The sequence below is a fragment of the Apodemus sylvaticus genome, chromosome 15 (genome assembly GCF_947179515.1).
Source record: "Apodemus sylvaticus chromosome 15, mApoSyl1.1, whole genome shotgun sequence".
Taxonomy (NCBI): domain Eukaryota; kingdom Metazoa; phylum Chordata; class Mammalia; order Rodentia; family Muridae; genus Apodemus; species Apodemus sylvaticus.
In genome coordinates this window covers 71,145,998-71,158,912 of record NC_067486.1, presented here as the reverse complement: position 1 = coordinate 71,158,912, position 12,915 = coordinate 71,145,998, and the positions used below count along the sequence as shown (strand labels likewise).

Here is a 12,915-nt window from a genome sequence, read left to right as displayed (position 1 = left end):
CACAAAAGAGGTGGAGAGAGAACTCAATGGCAGAATAAGTCTCCAGTAAGTAAAGCCCTGTGCTCAATCACTAGTACAGGGCTGAGAGAGAGAGAGAGAGAGAGAGAGAGAGAGAGAGAGAGAGAGAGAGAGAGAGGCAACTGTGGTGGAGGGAGGAAGAGAGAAAATGCAGAGAAAGAAAAGGAAGGAAGAAAGAGCTTATAGAGGAATATTCTGAAAGATGTGTTTTCCCTAGCAAAGAGGAAGAGAAGCGATGCTTTTTTCCCCCCTTGACCAATGAGCTTCATAAACCTTCAGATTCCTTTATAAATCACTTCTCAGCTTTCCCAAGGACATGAGGTCCAGTGAGAGATGTGAGGTCTTTGAGGAAGCCTTGTTGATTTATGTGGCAGTGCTTTGTTCAAAGGCTCTCACTTGGCCTGCCAGTGCTTTAGGATTACAACTTAATCACAATACGTTTCCTTTATGCTAATTAATCTTGAATATAATTTCATGTTAATGAGTATTTCTCCAGACAGAGTCACATTTTCCCCTAAATATTTGTATCATACAACAGCAGTAACATCCACTAAAACACAGGGTTTAGAAAAGGGAGGGAGGAAAATAAGCAGGGGTGATAGAAATGAGAAGATACAGGAATGGATGGGAAGAGCGAATGCCCAATTCATTATTCTTGCAGAAACTGAGCTTTGCCACTGTTTACCATGGGATTTCAGGATCTGAGTCCCTAAAGTCTCTTTCCATCTCCCTACTCTGGATAATACCAGTAGCACATACCGGGAGGAGTGGTTGGGAGGAGGGTAGAGGTGTGAGGAATACAAAAGCTACTCATTGTGAACAGGTGGTTTGGTAGGAGTTTTCAGCAGAAGAAAGGTGGCTCAGTTTCAGGGCTGGCAGTGGGAACAACCTACATTCCAGGAGACCAGATGCCAGATCTCCCACTGGATGTTGGTTTGTTTTCTCTCTAAACACTGCTACTCCTACATTTCTTTGATTCTCTACTTTGACTTTGAACTATAAATGCCAGGAGATAGACCTCAGCCCTTATTATATTCTCTAAGTCCAGGACACAGAATCCTGCCTCAGAAGGGACAGTGAAATAGGCACATGATGCTTCTACAGAGGCTGTTGCATAATCTCACATTTCAGAGTCAAGTGTCTGTGCAGGTCTGCCATGAAAGAGCCCCTGTTCTTCACACATACCCTAATGCCTCTGGAAGCTCTTCCGTTCATTTCTCCATCTAGGGCTTTCCAACTAGGGCTTATGATTACTGAAATTTGCACTTCTCACGTGAAAAAAAAATGTAGCTAATTGTAAAGCACATCAGAAGCATTTTGATATCATGTAAAGGCTGAGGACATGTCACAGGACAGTCAAATTCAAATGAGCCATCAACCAGATGTATGACTTCGAGAAACCCACTGTGCCAGTTCTGATGTCTCCCTTTCCTCCTTCACTAATGAGAATAATCAATGACTATCTTCTGCAGATGCTGTGAGCTAGTAATAAGACAGCCCGGAAAGCAAACCCCGTGCTCCCTGACATGTTTTGAATACGCAGTATGTGTTGAGTTAATATCGTCATGGGTGCTGTTTCAACAATTCAACAAAATGTTCAGCAGATTAGTGGCTAGTTCTTTTGAAGTCACTGTAGAATAATTTGGCCACAGGCAACATGCAGAACAAAATGTTATTTCTAAAGGTGATTGATCTACTGGCTTAAGTAGATCCTTCACTTTTCCCAAAGAGAACAAGTTGTCAAAGTTAAAGTCAAATAGAGGCCCCAAAATAACACCATTCGCCTTTATAGTCTATGAAGCTGAAGAAAGGAGCTTGAGGAAAGACCAAATTAATTTAAAGATTAGCTGAATGTAGTAACAGCATGTGTATACACAGAGAGAGATACAGAGACAGAGAGACACAGAGTGATTTATCAAAGCGTCCTGCCTCTGATGCTACTCCAGAGTGCATCTCATGTTACTTAACCAAGCCTCATTTTCCACAGTTATAAAATGGGTGCCACCAGCTCAGAGAAAGCACCTCATCAGCACTTCTTTGCTCCCACCCATGTAGCTCCCACACTTGCCAACAGGGGCAGACTGATAATGGGTGACATGCCCGAGGAAATGAATACTGGAGCATTGTCACCTCTGGGATTCCTTCCTTCCACTCCTGTAGCTCCAGGCCTTGAGACATTCCAATTGCCGAATTCTCACTGTGAATACAATACTGACTAGTTTTCTCATCTCCTTTTGTTCTTGTTTCCTCTTTGTGGGCATAGCCATCTGAAATCTTTGCTTGAGTATCCACGACTATAGGCACAGAGGCAGAATGAATGTTTCTTTTTATAATTTACAGCACATACTTCAGGCTTACGTAATGGTAGAAAGTCACTTACTCATCCAAGGCAGCAAACGCATCCTCCCTTTGACAGTCACTTTCTGAAAAGAGCAATGGCCGCTGAGTTTGCTTTTGTTGTTGTTTGTGATTTGTTGTTTGTGGCCTTCTTTACTGTGATGTGTTTAGCTACTTCATGAGTGAGATGTTCGAGTCTGCTTAAAGCAAGTTAGCTTTTTCTGTGCAGACATCAAACTTAAGTCACTTGAATCAAGTCCAAGGAAAGCAGATATCTGTTTTCTTCAGTAAGGGCAAAATTCATTATATTTTGTCTTTTATTTCCAAGCAACAACCCAGTACCACCTTTCTATTTATTAACAATTGCCCATTTGTTTCATCGGTCTGGGCATGCCATGCCAGATTCCTTTACATGTTCAAAGGGAGAGAGAGAGATTCCAAAAACTCTGCTCTTCACCTCTGCCAGGACACTGACGTTCTCTTAAATATTAATATAATATTATGCACATTAATTGTATCACATTGGTATGGACTTTATTCAAACACCCTCTGGCCCAATTTGGCTACATTTAGTAATTTATACTAGCTGTCGCTAAATACCAGCCTAGTCATTCCTTCACACATCATACCTATTCAGTGGATGGTACTGCATGTAGGAAGAGGAAGCCCTTGTTTTATTAAGGTTTGTATATTTACTTGTTTTTGCAGTTTTGAGACAGAGCTTTGCCCCATCTAGACTGGCACTTTACTATGTGAGCCAGACTGTCCCTGAGCTTTCCATGACCCTCTGGTTTCTCCTACTGAGTTCTGCAATTGCAGGCATGCGCCACCATACCTAGAAGAAGGGCTCTTGGATCACCTTTGCTTATGTCAAGTGTTTTTTGATTATTTACTTAGCTGTTATTTAATTTTTATAATAATCTGTGAAGTTGGTTTTTCTGGTTATTTAAAATAAATATTATTTATATCTATAAATTATTCTATCTGTAGATCAAACAGATTGAATTTGGGTGATGTTAAACAGTTATTAGGTTGCTCAACTTAACAATACTCTGCCTTGTGTTTCTAGAGACTCTTTGGTCAATAGCAATACTAGTCAAAACCAAGTACTAAAGAAAATGAATATACTGTCACTCTATTATGGACATCACCCAAACCAACCAGTAATATACTGTGTATTTTCATGCAAAAGGGGAACAACCAGGGACTCTGGTGGTGAAGCAAATAGCAGAGAGCAGCAAGTGTGGACCACAGGATAATGAGATGCTTAACGGACTATCAAGAACAATTTTGAGAACTAGTGTTTTTCCTACATTAAGGCCAGGAGACAACACAAGATGCTCTCTGACAGACTGATTGGGGACTAAGGGTGTCACTGATCAGAAGAGGAGCTGAAGAAATTATTTGGTTCCAATTCCCTGCTAAGGGAAAGACAGTGATTCTACTCGTATTTGACAACTGAGAGTCTACTGCATGCTCTACAGGTAATCCTTCACAGACTGTGCATGCCTTGTAGGCCAACTAAGAGAATGTCTTAGATTTCTGGTACCACATACTGAACTTAACCACTTGAAATTATGACAAAGTATAGAATTAGAAGTTCTTAATCTTTTTCTGGAAAAAAAGTTAAAATGAACAATTTTTGTATTCCGTCAGACAGTTCTTAAGACATTCCAGGATTAATTTTTTATGGCTATATACACTAACAACTAAAATTCACACTCAATAAAGTCAAACACTTTGACTATTATTTCATGCAAAACTACTAAGTCCATATCTCTACCATGCCTCACGACAGACCTGACTAGTCACTTAAATCTACTGAGGCCTGTTAGAGTGTATCTATAGTATCCTGTCCACAATCCAGCCTCAAGAACAATTTAAATCTTGATTCTATCTCTGAAATTGTATATTCCTTGCAGTCAGGTATCACTTGAAGGTTGGTAAACTACTTTTCATTCAAGTTGTTAAGGATATTGGCAGGCACCAATAGGAAACCTTTTATATTTAAATATTTGCTTTAAAATATTTGTCCTTTGAGAATCTTTTGAGACAATGTAGGAATGTCCTTTAATGGGGTGTGAAATACATATGGCGGACGCTGTGTGCAATGATTGCTACACTCACAACTGATTTTTCATAGGAAACTCTTGACATATTACCTCTTTTTTATGATTTTGGCACTCAAGCACTCAACATTACCCAAGTTTTCATCAGAGAAAGGGGAAATACTCTTAGCACAGTTTCACTTATCTGCCTGCATCTTTCCATTTTCATATGTAAAACACAGTGTAAATGAGCTACTTGCTTGCCATAACATTTTCCATAGCATAGATGTGATCCTCACAAAACTTATGAGTTGTAAGGGCTTCAGGCAACCAGGAGCGCCTAGAGAGATGTCTCCACCATTTGGTTCATAGCACTCTTTGACTGCATCTGGATCCCCTGCCTTGAAGAAGTTTCTGGTTATGGGACAATCACTACCACCATGTGAAATACCACCCTTGCCCTTCTATGTCTTCCACACCAAACAGCCATTAACCTTTTGAGTTGGTCCCATTTGGGGGTTTGACACCCAAACACTCAGTACCAGTAATAGAAGGAGAGTACCAGGGACCCATTTGTGAGTCACGTCAGTAAAAGTGGTACTACTGGTGACCCTCCTGAGGCCTAAGTGAAGACCATGCTCAGAAAGCATGGAGAGCTCTTGTAAATAGAGGACCCTGAAGCAGAGGCTAAGATGCATATAGCATGCCTCCAGAGCTGCCTGGACCACAAGAGATGAAGTGAGTTTTCTTCTCAGAAGGGTAACAATGATAAAACAGCATCTACAAATCTTTTCACATCAACTGCCATTGCCTCCTGGTACACCTCTGTGGCATGAGCAACACATCCGGCCCTCTTCACTCCACTCCTTACTGACAGCCAACACTGACACCCAATGTATCACTACAGATTTGTCACACAGCCACAGCCATGGTCACTGAGTGAGAATACACTGCCTCTGTGGAACTAGAGGAGCAGGCCCGGAGGGTCCCCTGGACTCTGATGTTGCTACAGATACACCTTTAGCTAGGAATTCTATTGCCTCCTCCTGACAGCCAAACAAGCTTGACCTTCTTGTCTCAGGGGGAAAGGCAACTAAAATGCCAGTGCTGGCTGAGTCTGGAGTGCCAGACACTTCTGCAGGGACAGCTAAACCATACAGCTCTCTGGCCTAATCATTGAGTTGGTTATCGCTTTGGAGGAAGGATAAGGAAGAACCTCAGAGTTGGACCTGGGGGTGATCACCTCAGTAATGTCAGTGTGTCCAACGGTGACATGAGGAATGGAAGCAGTCGGCAGCTCCTTCATCCAAACACCCAGTCCTGAAAACTCACCAAAATCCGTAGTCCGGAGCCTGACATGAGGGAGTTTGTGGCAAGAATAACACACTTCAAATACCAAAACATGACAGAATTGAATGGCATGTCCTCCAGGATAAAAATCTTGTGGGAGAACTCAGTTTCTAATCAGCACAAAAACAAACATAAAAGCGTCTGAGGGTGTGTGTCTCAGCGTTGGGCCTTTTCTGTTAATTGGCCTAAGACGATAGATGAAACCTCTTTCCTGTTTGTCTTGCCCATGGGCAGCATCAGCCCAAGACTAACTGTGGTTTCAGCTCAGTCCTGTTCTGAGAACACTGGGCCCACTGGTTTGAGGTATGTTACTCTCACTGACAACAACCCAAGGATGAAGTAGTGGGGGTGGATGTAGGAGTTGGTTTAGCGGTGGTTTGTGAAGGCTTATACTATTTTGGGATTGTGAGTGTCTGTAAAAAGTGATGTTTTAATGTCTTTTGTACATTCTTTTCCCTTCATATATCTTGCTATATATAGGCTTAATATGTCACTTTTAAAAAGAAAAGTCTAACCATTATAAATTCATAGCTTAGCTTCAACAACCACATGAAAAAGAAATCAGAGATGGGCAGCTTTATCCTATTTGAAGTAATTTTTGCAAGATTTACTGGCATGGATTTTAGTAACAGTTCTTCAGATACACTTACAAATATGTTCATATTTTGTATAAAGAGCTTTTACTAAATTAATTTTCTTATACATAAAAATATGAAATAATATCCTCACTTTTCTTATTGAGGTTCAATAGAAGAAAGCTTAGGAGACAATCTGTGCACACATTCACACACATGTACACATACATGTACGCACATGAAGGATTCCATGGATCCGTATGTCTAGGAATAGAAACACAATGATGCCTTCTTTTGTAGAAGTTCAGATGGAACTGTATCCAGACTCTTGGGTATTGTTGCCTGACACCGTCTTCCTTTTCCACTTAGCATCTCTCAATCTAAAGTGGTAGTGACAAGCCACTCAGATAAGATAATGCATCCAATGACCAGAATTTAAACCCAAGTCAGTCCAAGGCCAATCTTGTCTCCTGGGGAATTGTGATACCCAGTCTGAGGGTGTGTGTTATGAAGAATTTTTAGCTCTGGGTGCTTCAACAAAACTAACAAGAGAGAAAGGTGGGGCTAGGAGAAGCACCTGGCAAGGCACAGATTTAGGAAGAAGAAAAGGAAGGGCAAAGATGCTATCAGAGCAGGGGTTATAATGAGGAAGACCGGAAGTGGTGGGACTAGGTTGGGAAGGCCAATGACAGACTGCAAAGTCAAGGTCCATCTTCTCAGTCATCGTGCAAAACTGGGACTGGACAGTGAGTGTTCAGTTGCTCTGTTTTGGTGTATTCTGGCCTGGGAACAGGAGTCAAGAATGAGGACAGAGCTAAGCTCTCCAAGCTTATACAATGCTTTCTCCCTATGCTGAGCTCAGCAGAATAACCCCAGAGTGCCCTTGAATAATTCACAGGCCTTCCCCATCTGCTTAATAGTCTTCCTGCCTGGGTTGGTTCAATATACGGAAATCCATCAATACAATCCACTACATAAACAAACTCAAAGAAAAAACCACATGGTCATTTCATTGGATGCTGAAAAAGCATTTGACAAAATTCAGCACCCTTTCATGCTTAAAGTCTTGGAGAGAACAGGAATTCAAGGCCCATACCTAAACATAGTAAAAGCAATATACAGCAAACCGGTAGCTAGCATCAAACTAAATGGAGAGAAACTTGAAGCAATCCCACTGAAATCAGGGACCAGACAAGGCTGCCCCCTTTCTCCTTATCTTTTCAATATTGTACTTGAGGTACTAGCCCAGGCAATTCGACAACATAAGGAGGTCAAAGGGATACAAATTGGAAAGGAGGAGGTCAAACTATCATTATTTGCAGACGACATGATAGTCTACCTAAGTGACCCAAAAAACTCCACTAGAGAGCTCCTACAGCTGATAAACAACTTCAGCAAAGTGGCAGGTTATAAAATCAACTCAAGCAAATCAGTGGCCTTCCTATACTCAAAGGATAAGCAGGCTGAGAAAGAAATTAGGGAAATGACCCCCTTCACAATAGCCACAAACAGTATAAAGTATCTTAGGGTGACTCTTACCAAACATGTGAAAGATCTGTATGACAAGAACTTCAAGACTCTGAAGAAGGAAATGGAAGAAGACCTCAAAATGGGAAAACCTCCCATGCTCATGGATCGGTAGAATCAATATAGTTAAAATGGCCATTTTGCCAAAAGCAATATACAGATTCAATGCAATACCCATCAAAATCCCAATTCAATTCTTCACAGAGTTAGAAAGAGCAATTATCAAATTCATCTGGAACAACAAAAAACCCAGGATAGCTAAAACTATTCTCAGCAACAAAAGAAAATCTGGGGGAATCAGTATCCCTGACCTCAAGCAATACTACAGAGCAATAGTGTTAAAAACTGCATGGTATTGGTACAGTGACAGGCAGGAGGATCAATGGAACAGGATTGAAGATCCAGAAATGAACCCACACACCTATGGACACTTGATCCTCAACAAAGAGGCTGAAAACATCCAATGGAAAAAAGATAGCCTTTTCAACAAATGGTGCTGGTTCAACTGGAGGTCAGCATGCAGAAGAATGCGAATTGATCCATCCTTGTTTCCTTGTACTAAGCTCAAATCCAAATGGATCAAGGACCTCCACATAAAGCCAGACACTCTGAAGCTAATAGAAAAGAAACTGGGGAAGACCCTTGAGGACATCGGTACAGGGAGAAAGTTTCTGAACAGAACACCAATAGCGTATGCTCTAAGAGCAAGAATTGACAAATGGGACCTCATAAGGTTACAGAGTTTCTGTAAGGCAAAGGACACCATCAAGAGGACAGATCGGCAACCAACAAATTGGGAAAAGATCTTCACCAATCCTACATCAGATAGAGGGCTAATATCCAATATATATAAAGAACTCAAGAAGTTAGACTCCAGAAAACCGAACAACCCTATTAAAAAATGGGGTACAGAGTTAAACAAAGAATTCTCACCTGAAGAACTTCGGATGGCGGAGAAGCATCTTAAAAAATGCTCCACTTCATTAGTCATTAGGGAAATGCAAATCAAAACAACCCTAAGATTTCATCTTACACCAGTCAGAATGGCTAAGATTAAAAATTCAGGAGACAGCAGGTGTTGGAGAGGGTGTGGAGAAAGAGGAACACTCCTCCACTGCTGGTGGGGTTGCAAATTGGTACAACCACTCTGGAAATCAGTCTGGCAGTTCCTCCTAAAACTGGGCACCTCACTTCCAGAAGATCCTGCTATACCACTCCTGGGCATATACCCAGAGGATTCCCCACCATGTAATAAGGATACATGCTCTACTATGTTCATAGCAGCCCTATTTATAATTGCCAGATGCAGGAAAGAACCCAGGTATCCCTCAACAGAAGAGTGGATGCAAAAAATGTGGTATATCTACACAATGGAGTACTATTCAGCCATTAGAAACAATGAATTCATGAAATTCTTAGGCAAATGGATGGAGCTAGAGAACATCATACTAAGTGAGGTAACCCAGACTCAAAAGGTGAATCATGGTATGCACTCACTAATAAGTGGTTATTAACCTAGAAAACTGGAATACCCAAAACATAATCCACACATCAAATGAGATACAAGAAGAAAGGAGGAGTGGTCCCTGGTGCTGGAAAAACTCAGTGAAACAGTATTCGGCAAAACCAGAACGGGGAACTGGGAAGGGGTGGGAGGGAGGACAGGGGAAGAGAAGGGGGCTTACGGGACTTTCGGGGAGTGAGGGGGGCTAGAAAAGGGGAAATCATTTGAAATGTAAATAAATTATATCGAATAAAAAAAATTAAAAAAAAATAGTCTTCCTGCCTTAAGTGTGATAGGAGGAATTTATTATTTGATCTAACACTGTCTACTTTTCTCCTCAAATTCTCCCACAGCATCACCACAGATTGCTTACTTACAGTGGTAAATGTAAGCAGACGTCACACTAGGCCCTGGAGAACCTTCAGCAAAAGAAGAAAGAATGGGGAGACCCTGTGGGTGCCACTGTTCTGCAACCCCAAAATGAACCCTAAGCCAGACCTAGGTTTACTTTGATCTAATGGTTGGGTTTTGTTTTTTGTTTTAGGGTTTTTTTTTTTGTTTGGTTGCTTTTTGGTTGTTTTTTTTTTTTTTTTTCAATTTGTTGTGATGATATTTTCTTTTTATTTTCTATATTCTTTGTTTACATTCCAAATTATTTTCCCTTTCCCAGTTCTCCTCTCCCCCTAAGTCCCATAAGTCCTCTTCCCTCTGCCAGTTCCGCAATCAACCCCCTCCCACTCCTCTGTCCTGGCAATCCCCTACAATACTGCATCAAGCCTTTCCAGGACCCAGGCCCTCTCCTTCCTTCTTCTTGGGAATGATTTGATATGTGGGTTGTGTTTTGGGTATTCTGAGCTTCTGGGCTAATATCCACTTATCAGTGACTGCATTCCATGTGTGTTCTTTTGTGAATGAGTTACCTCACTTAGTATGATATTTTCCAGTTCCAACCATTTGCCTATGATGTTTTTTTTTGTTTTTGATTGTTTTTTGTTTTTGTTTTTGTTTTTGTTTTCAGAAAATTCATCTCCATGGTATATAATCAGGTTATTCAACTATTTGGCTAAACGTTCTAACGTTTTTGGCTTTCCTCTGAACTCCGAAAGTCTGAGAACACTGAGCAGTTGACTGCAGGACAGCAATTGCCTGGAGCTGAGTCACAAATTCATGGTTACCTTACCCCATGGGCTGGAGTAAGGTTTGCCTCTATGCTGTCTGTCCCAGAGTAAGATGTGGGAAGGAGACTCCACTGACAATCTCCCTCCCAGAATGCCTGTAGTGGCTATTCCTGGTTGTCAACTTGACTTTATCTGGAATGAACTACAGTCTAGAATTGGAAGGCTCGCCTATGATCCTAATTTGGAGGCTCAGAGATATAAGTTTCTGACCTGGATCTTGGTATGGAGATCTTGAAGCATAGTGGCTAAGACAAGGAGATCTCTGAGTTCAAGATCATTTGGGATTAAAGGCATGGATGCAGACACCTTTAATCTGAGCCACACCCTTTGCTGGAGACCCACACACCAATAATCTGGGCCACACCCTCTGTTGGAGACCTACAGCCTTTAATCTGGGCTACACCCTCTGCTGGAGACATATAAGCGCATTTGAAGAAGGAAGATTCTCTCTCACTCTTCCTTGCCTGCTTGCCCCTCGGGACTGAGAAACTGCTAGATCCTTGGACTTCCATCCACAGCTGCTGCTGACCATTGTTGGGGAGTTGGACTATAGACTGTAAGTCATCAACAAATTCCCTAACTATATAAAGACTATCCATATGTTCTGTGACTCTAGAGAACCCAAACTAATACAATGCCCTAACAGTATAAGGTTATCAGAATACTGTTATTCCCAATAGTATTCCAAACAGAGGTTTCCAGGGACAGCTCTACAAATATTTGATCAACCATGAAAATGAAGAAAACCCATAGCAATAGGCCCATTCCTCAGTCCTCTGATAGCCCATGTAAATGGAACAACTACAATACCAAATGCAACACATAGTTAAGAAAGAAGAAGAGCAATGTGGTGCTTTCAGGACTTCCCCTCTCCACGGGGCAAATAAATAAATACATAAATGAATACTTAAATAAATAAGCATTCAATCTAAAGCAGTCAGATGATGAAGGAATGAACAGGGCTGAACAGATGCTAAAGCGCTATGACGTCACTAAGTCCAGTGAGGTACGAGAAAGCATGCAAGTGGGCTACATTTGCAGTTTTGAATTTCCCAAAAGCCCAAATAAGAAGTAAAAAGGAGCCTGTAGAATTAATTTGTATAATAGATTCTATCCAACTTAATCTACCCTAGAATTAATGTGTATAATAGATTCTATCCAAGTCAACCTACCTAAAATATCATTTCCATCCATAACCAAGACAGAAAGTATTAACAGGATATTTTAGCTAAATTCTAAGTTTAACATGTATCTTACACATACAGGGCCTTTCAGTTTGGACCAGATACTTTCCTAGCATTAAAAAACACATGAAGTAGCCATCTTAGTGCCCATCGGAGCTGTAGCTGTGTCACTCATTGATATTAAATTAATAAATGAGGGTAGCAGGGTAACAGGTAAAGCTTTTCCTAAGGAGTGAAGAGGAAGAACAGCTGGGAACCTGACACCGCCGGATATATGAACCAAGATTCTGGCTCCATTTTGGCCTCCGTTCACTCTGGTGTTCCTTTTCCTGCTCTCTCTCTCTCCTTTTCTCATCTCCCACTCTCATCCCTCTATGCCATGCTTGAGTGTGGACAAGCCGGGTTATAAAGAGTCAAGGAGTGAGCTGGATTTCCAGCCTGTCTAATGACCTTGGTTGAGTTACCTAACCTCCTCCGTCTCAGATATCGTTCTTATAAAATAGGATTAGTTCCTTCAGTACGAGGTTGAAAGATTAAGTGAAATCACAAATATAAACTGCTCAGCATCAAATGGACACTACAGAGCTTTCTTTAAGATTTATATAAGTTTAGATGAAGGGGCAATAGAAAAAAAGGAAGCAGAAAAGAAGGAGAAATGTTTAATATGCTAGTCTCAGACTAAGTGTGGTTTCTTCAGCACTCAGTACCCAAGCCTCCCTTGATCTCAGTACATAGGCGACTTCATCACAGAGCACCACAGCCTGTGCTGTGCATGCATGGTCCCCTTCTCAAGAACTCACTCAGCCACCAAGAGCAACAGCTTGCTCAGTCTCTGCACGTATGCACACACACAATCCACCACCACCACCAACAACAACAACAAGAACAACAACAACAACACCTCTGTCGCTGTCACCAGAACCAAACTGTTTGAGGTCCAGAACCAACCCTGCTGCTACCACAGTATCTCCTCTCCTGTACCTGTGAACAACCTTTGCCCGCTCTGAGAAAACAGGAAAAGAGAGAACACTCACCAGCTCATTCTCTTCTCCTTCATTGAGCACAGCCTGGTGGCCATCCTTCTTGCTCTTCTCCATTGAGAGCAGCGTGGTGAGTGGGTTCTTTCTGACCACTGTGCGGGGGGAATGTCAAAGCCACCTGTGCCTCTGTGACTCAGGCACTACTCGTCATCGC

General features: G+C 41.6%; 1 protein-coding gene across 2 annotated transcripts in view; it reads right to left on the bottom strand.

Moving 5' to 3' along the window:
• The window catches only part of Atp13a5 (ATPase 13A5), a 136,438-nt gene extending 123,620 nt beyond the window's left edge, over positions 1 to 12,818 (bottom strand). For both annotated transcript variants that reach the window (XM_052158013.1, XM_052158014.1), the window contains exon 1: positions 12,756 to 12,818. In XM_052158013.1, the coding sequence (XP_052013973.1) occupies positions 12,756 to 12,818 (63 nt within the window). The remainder of the gene's footprint in view (positions 1 to 12,755) is intronic.
• Between the last annotated feature and the right edge of the window lie 97 nt (positions 12,819 to 12,915).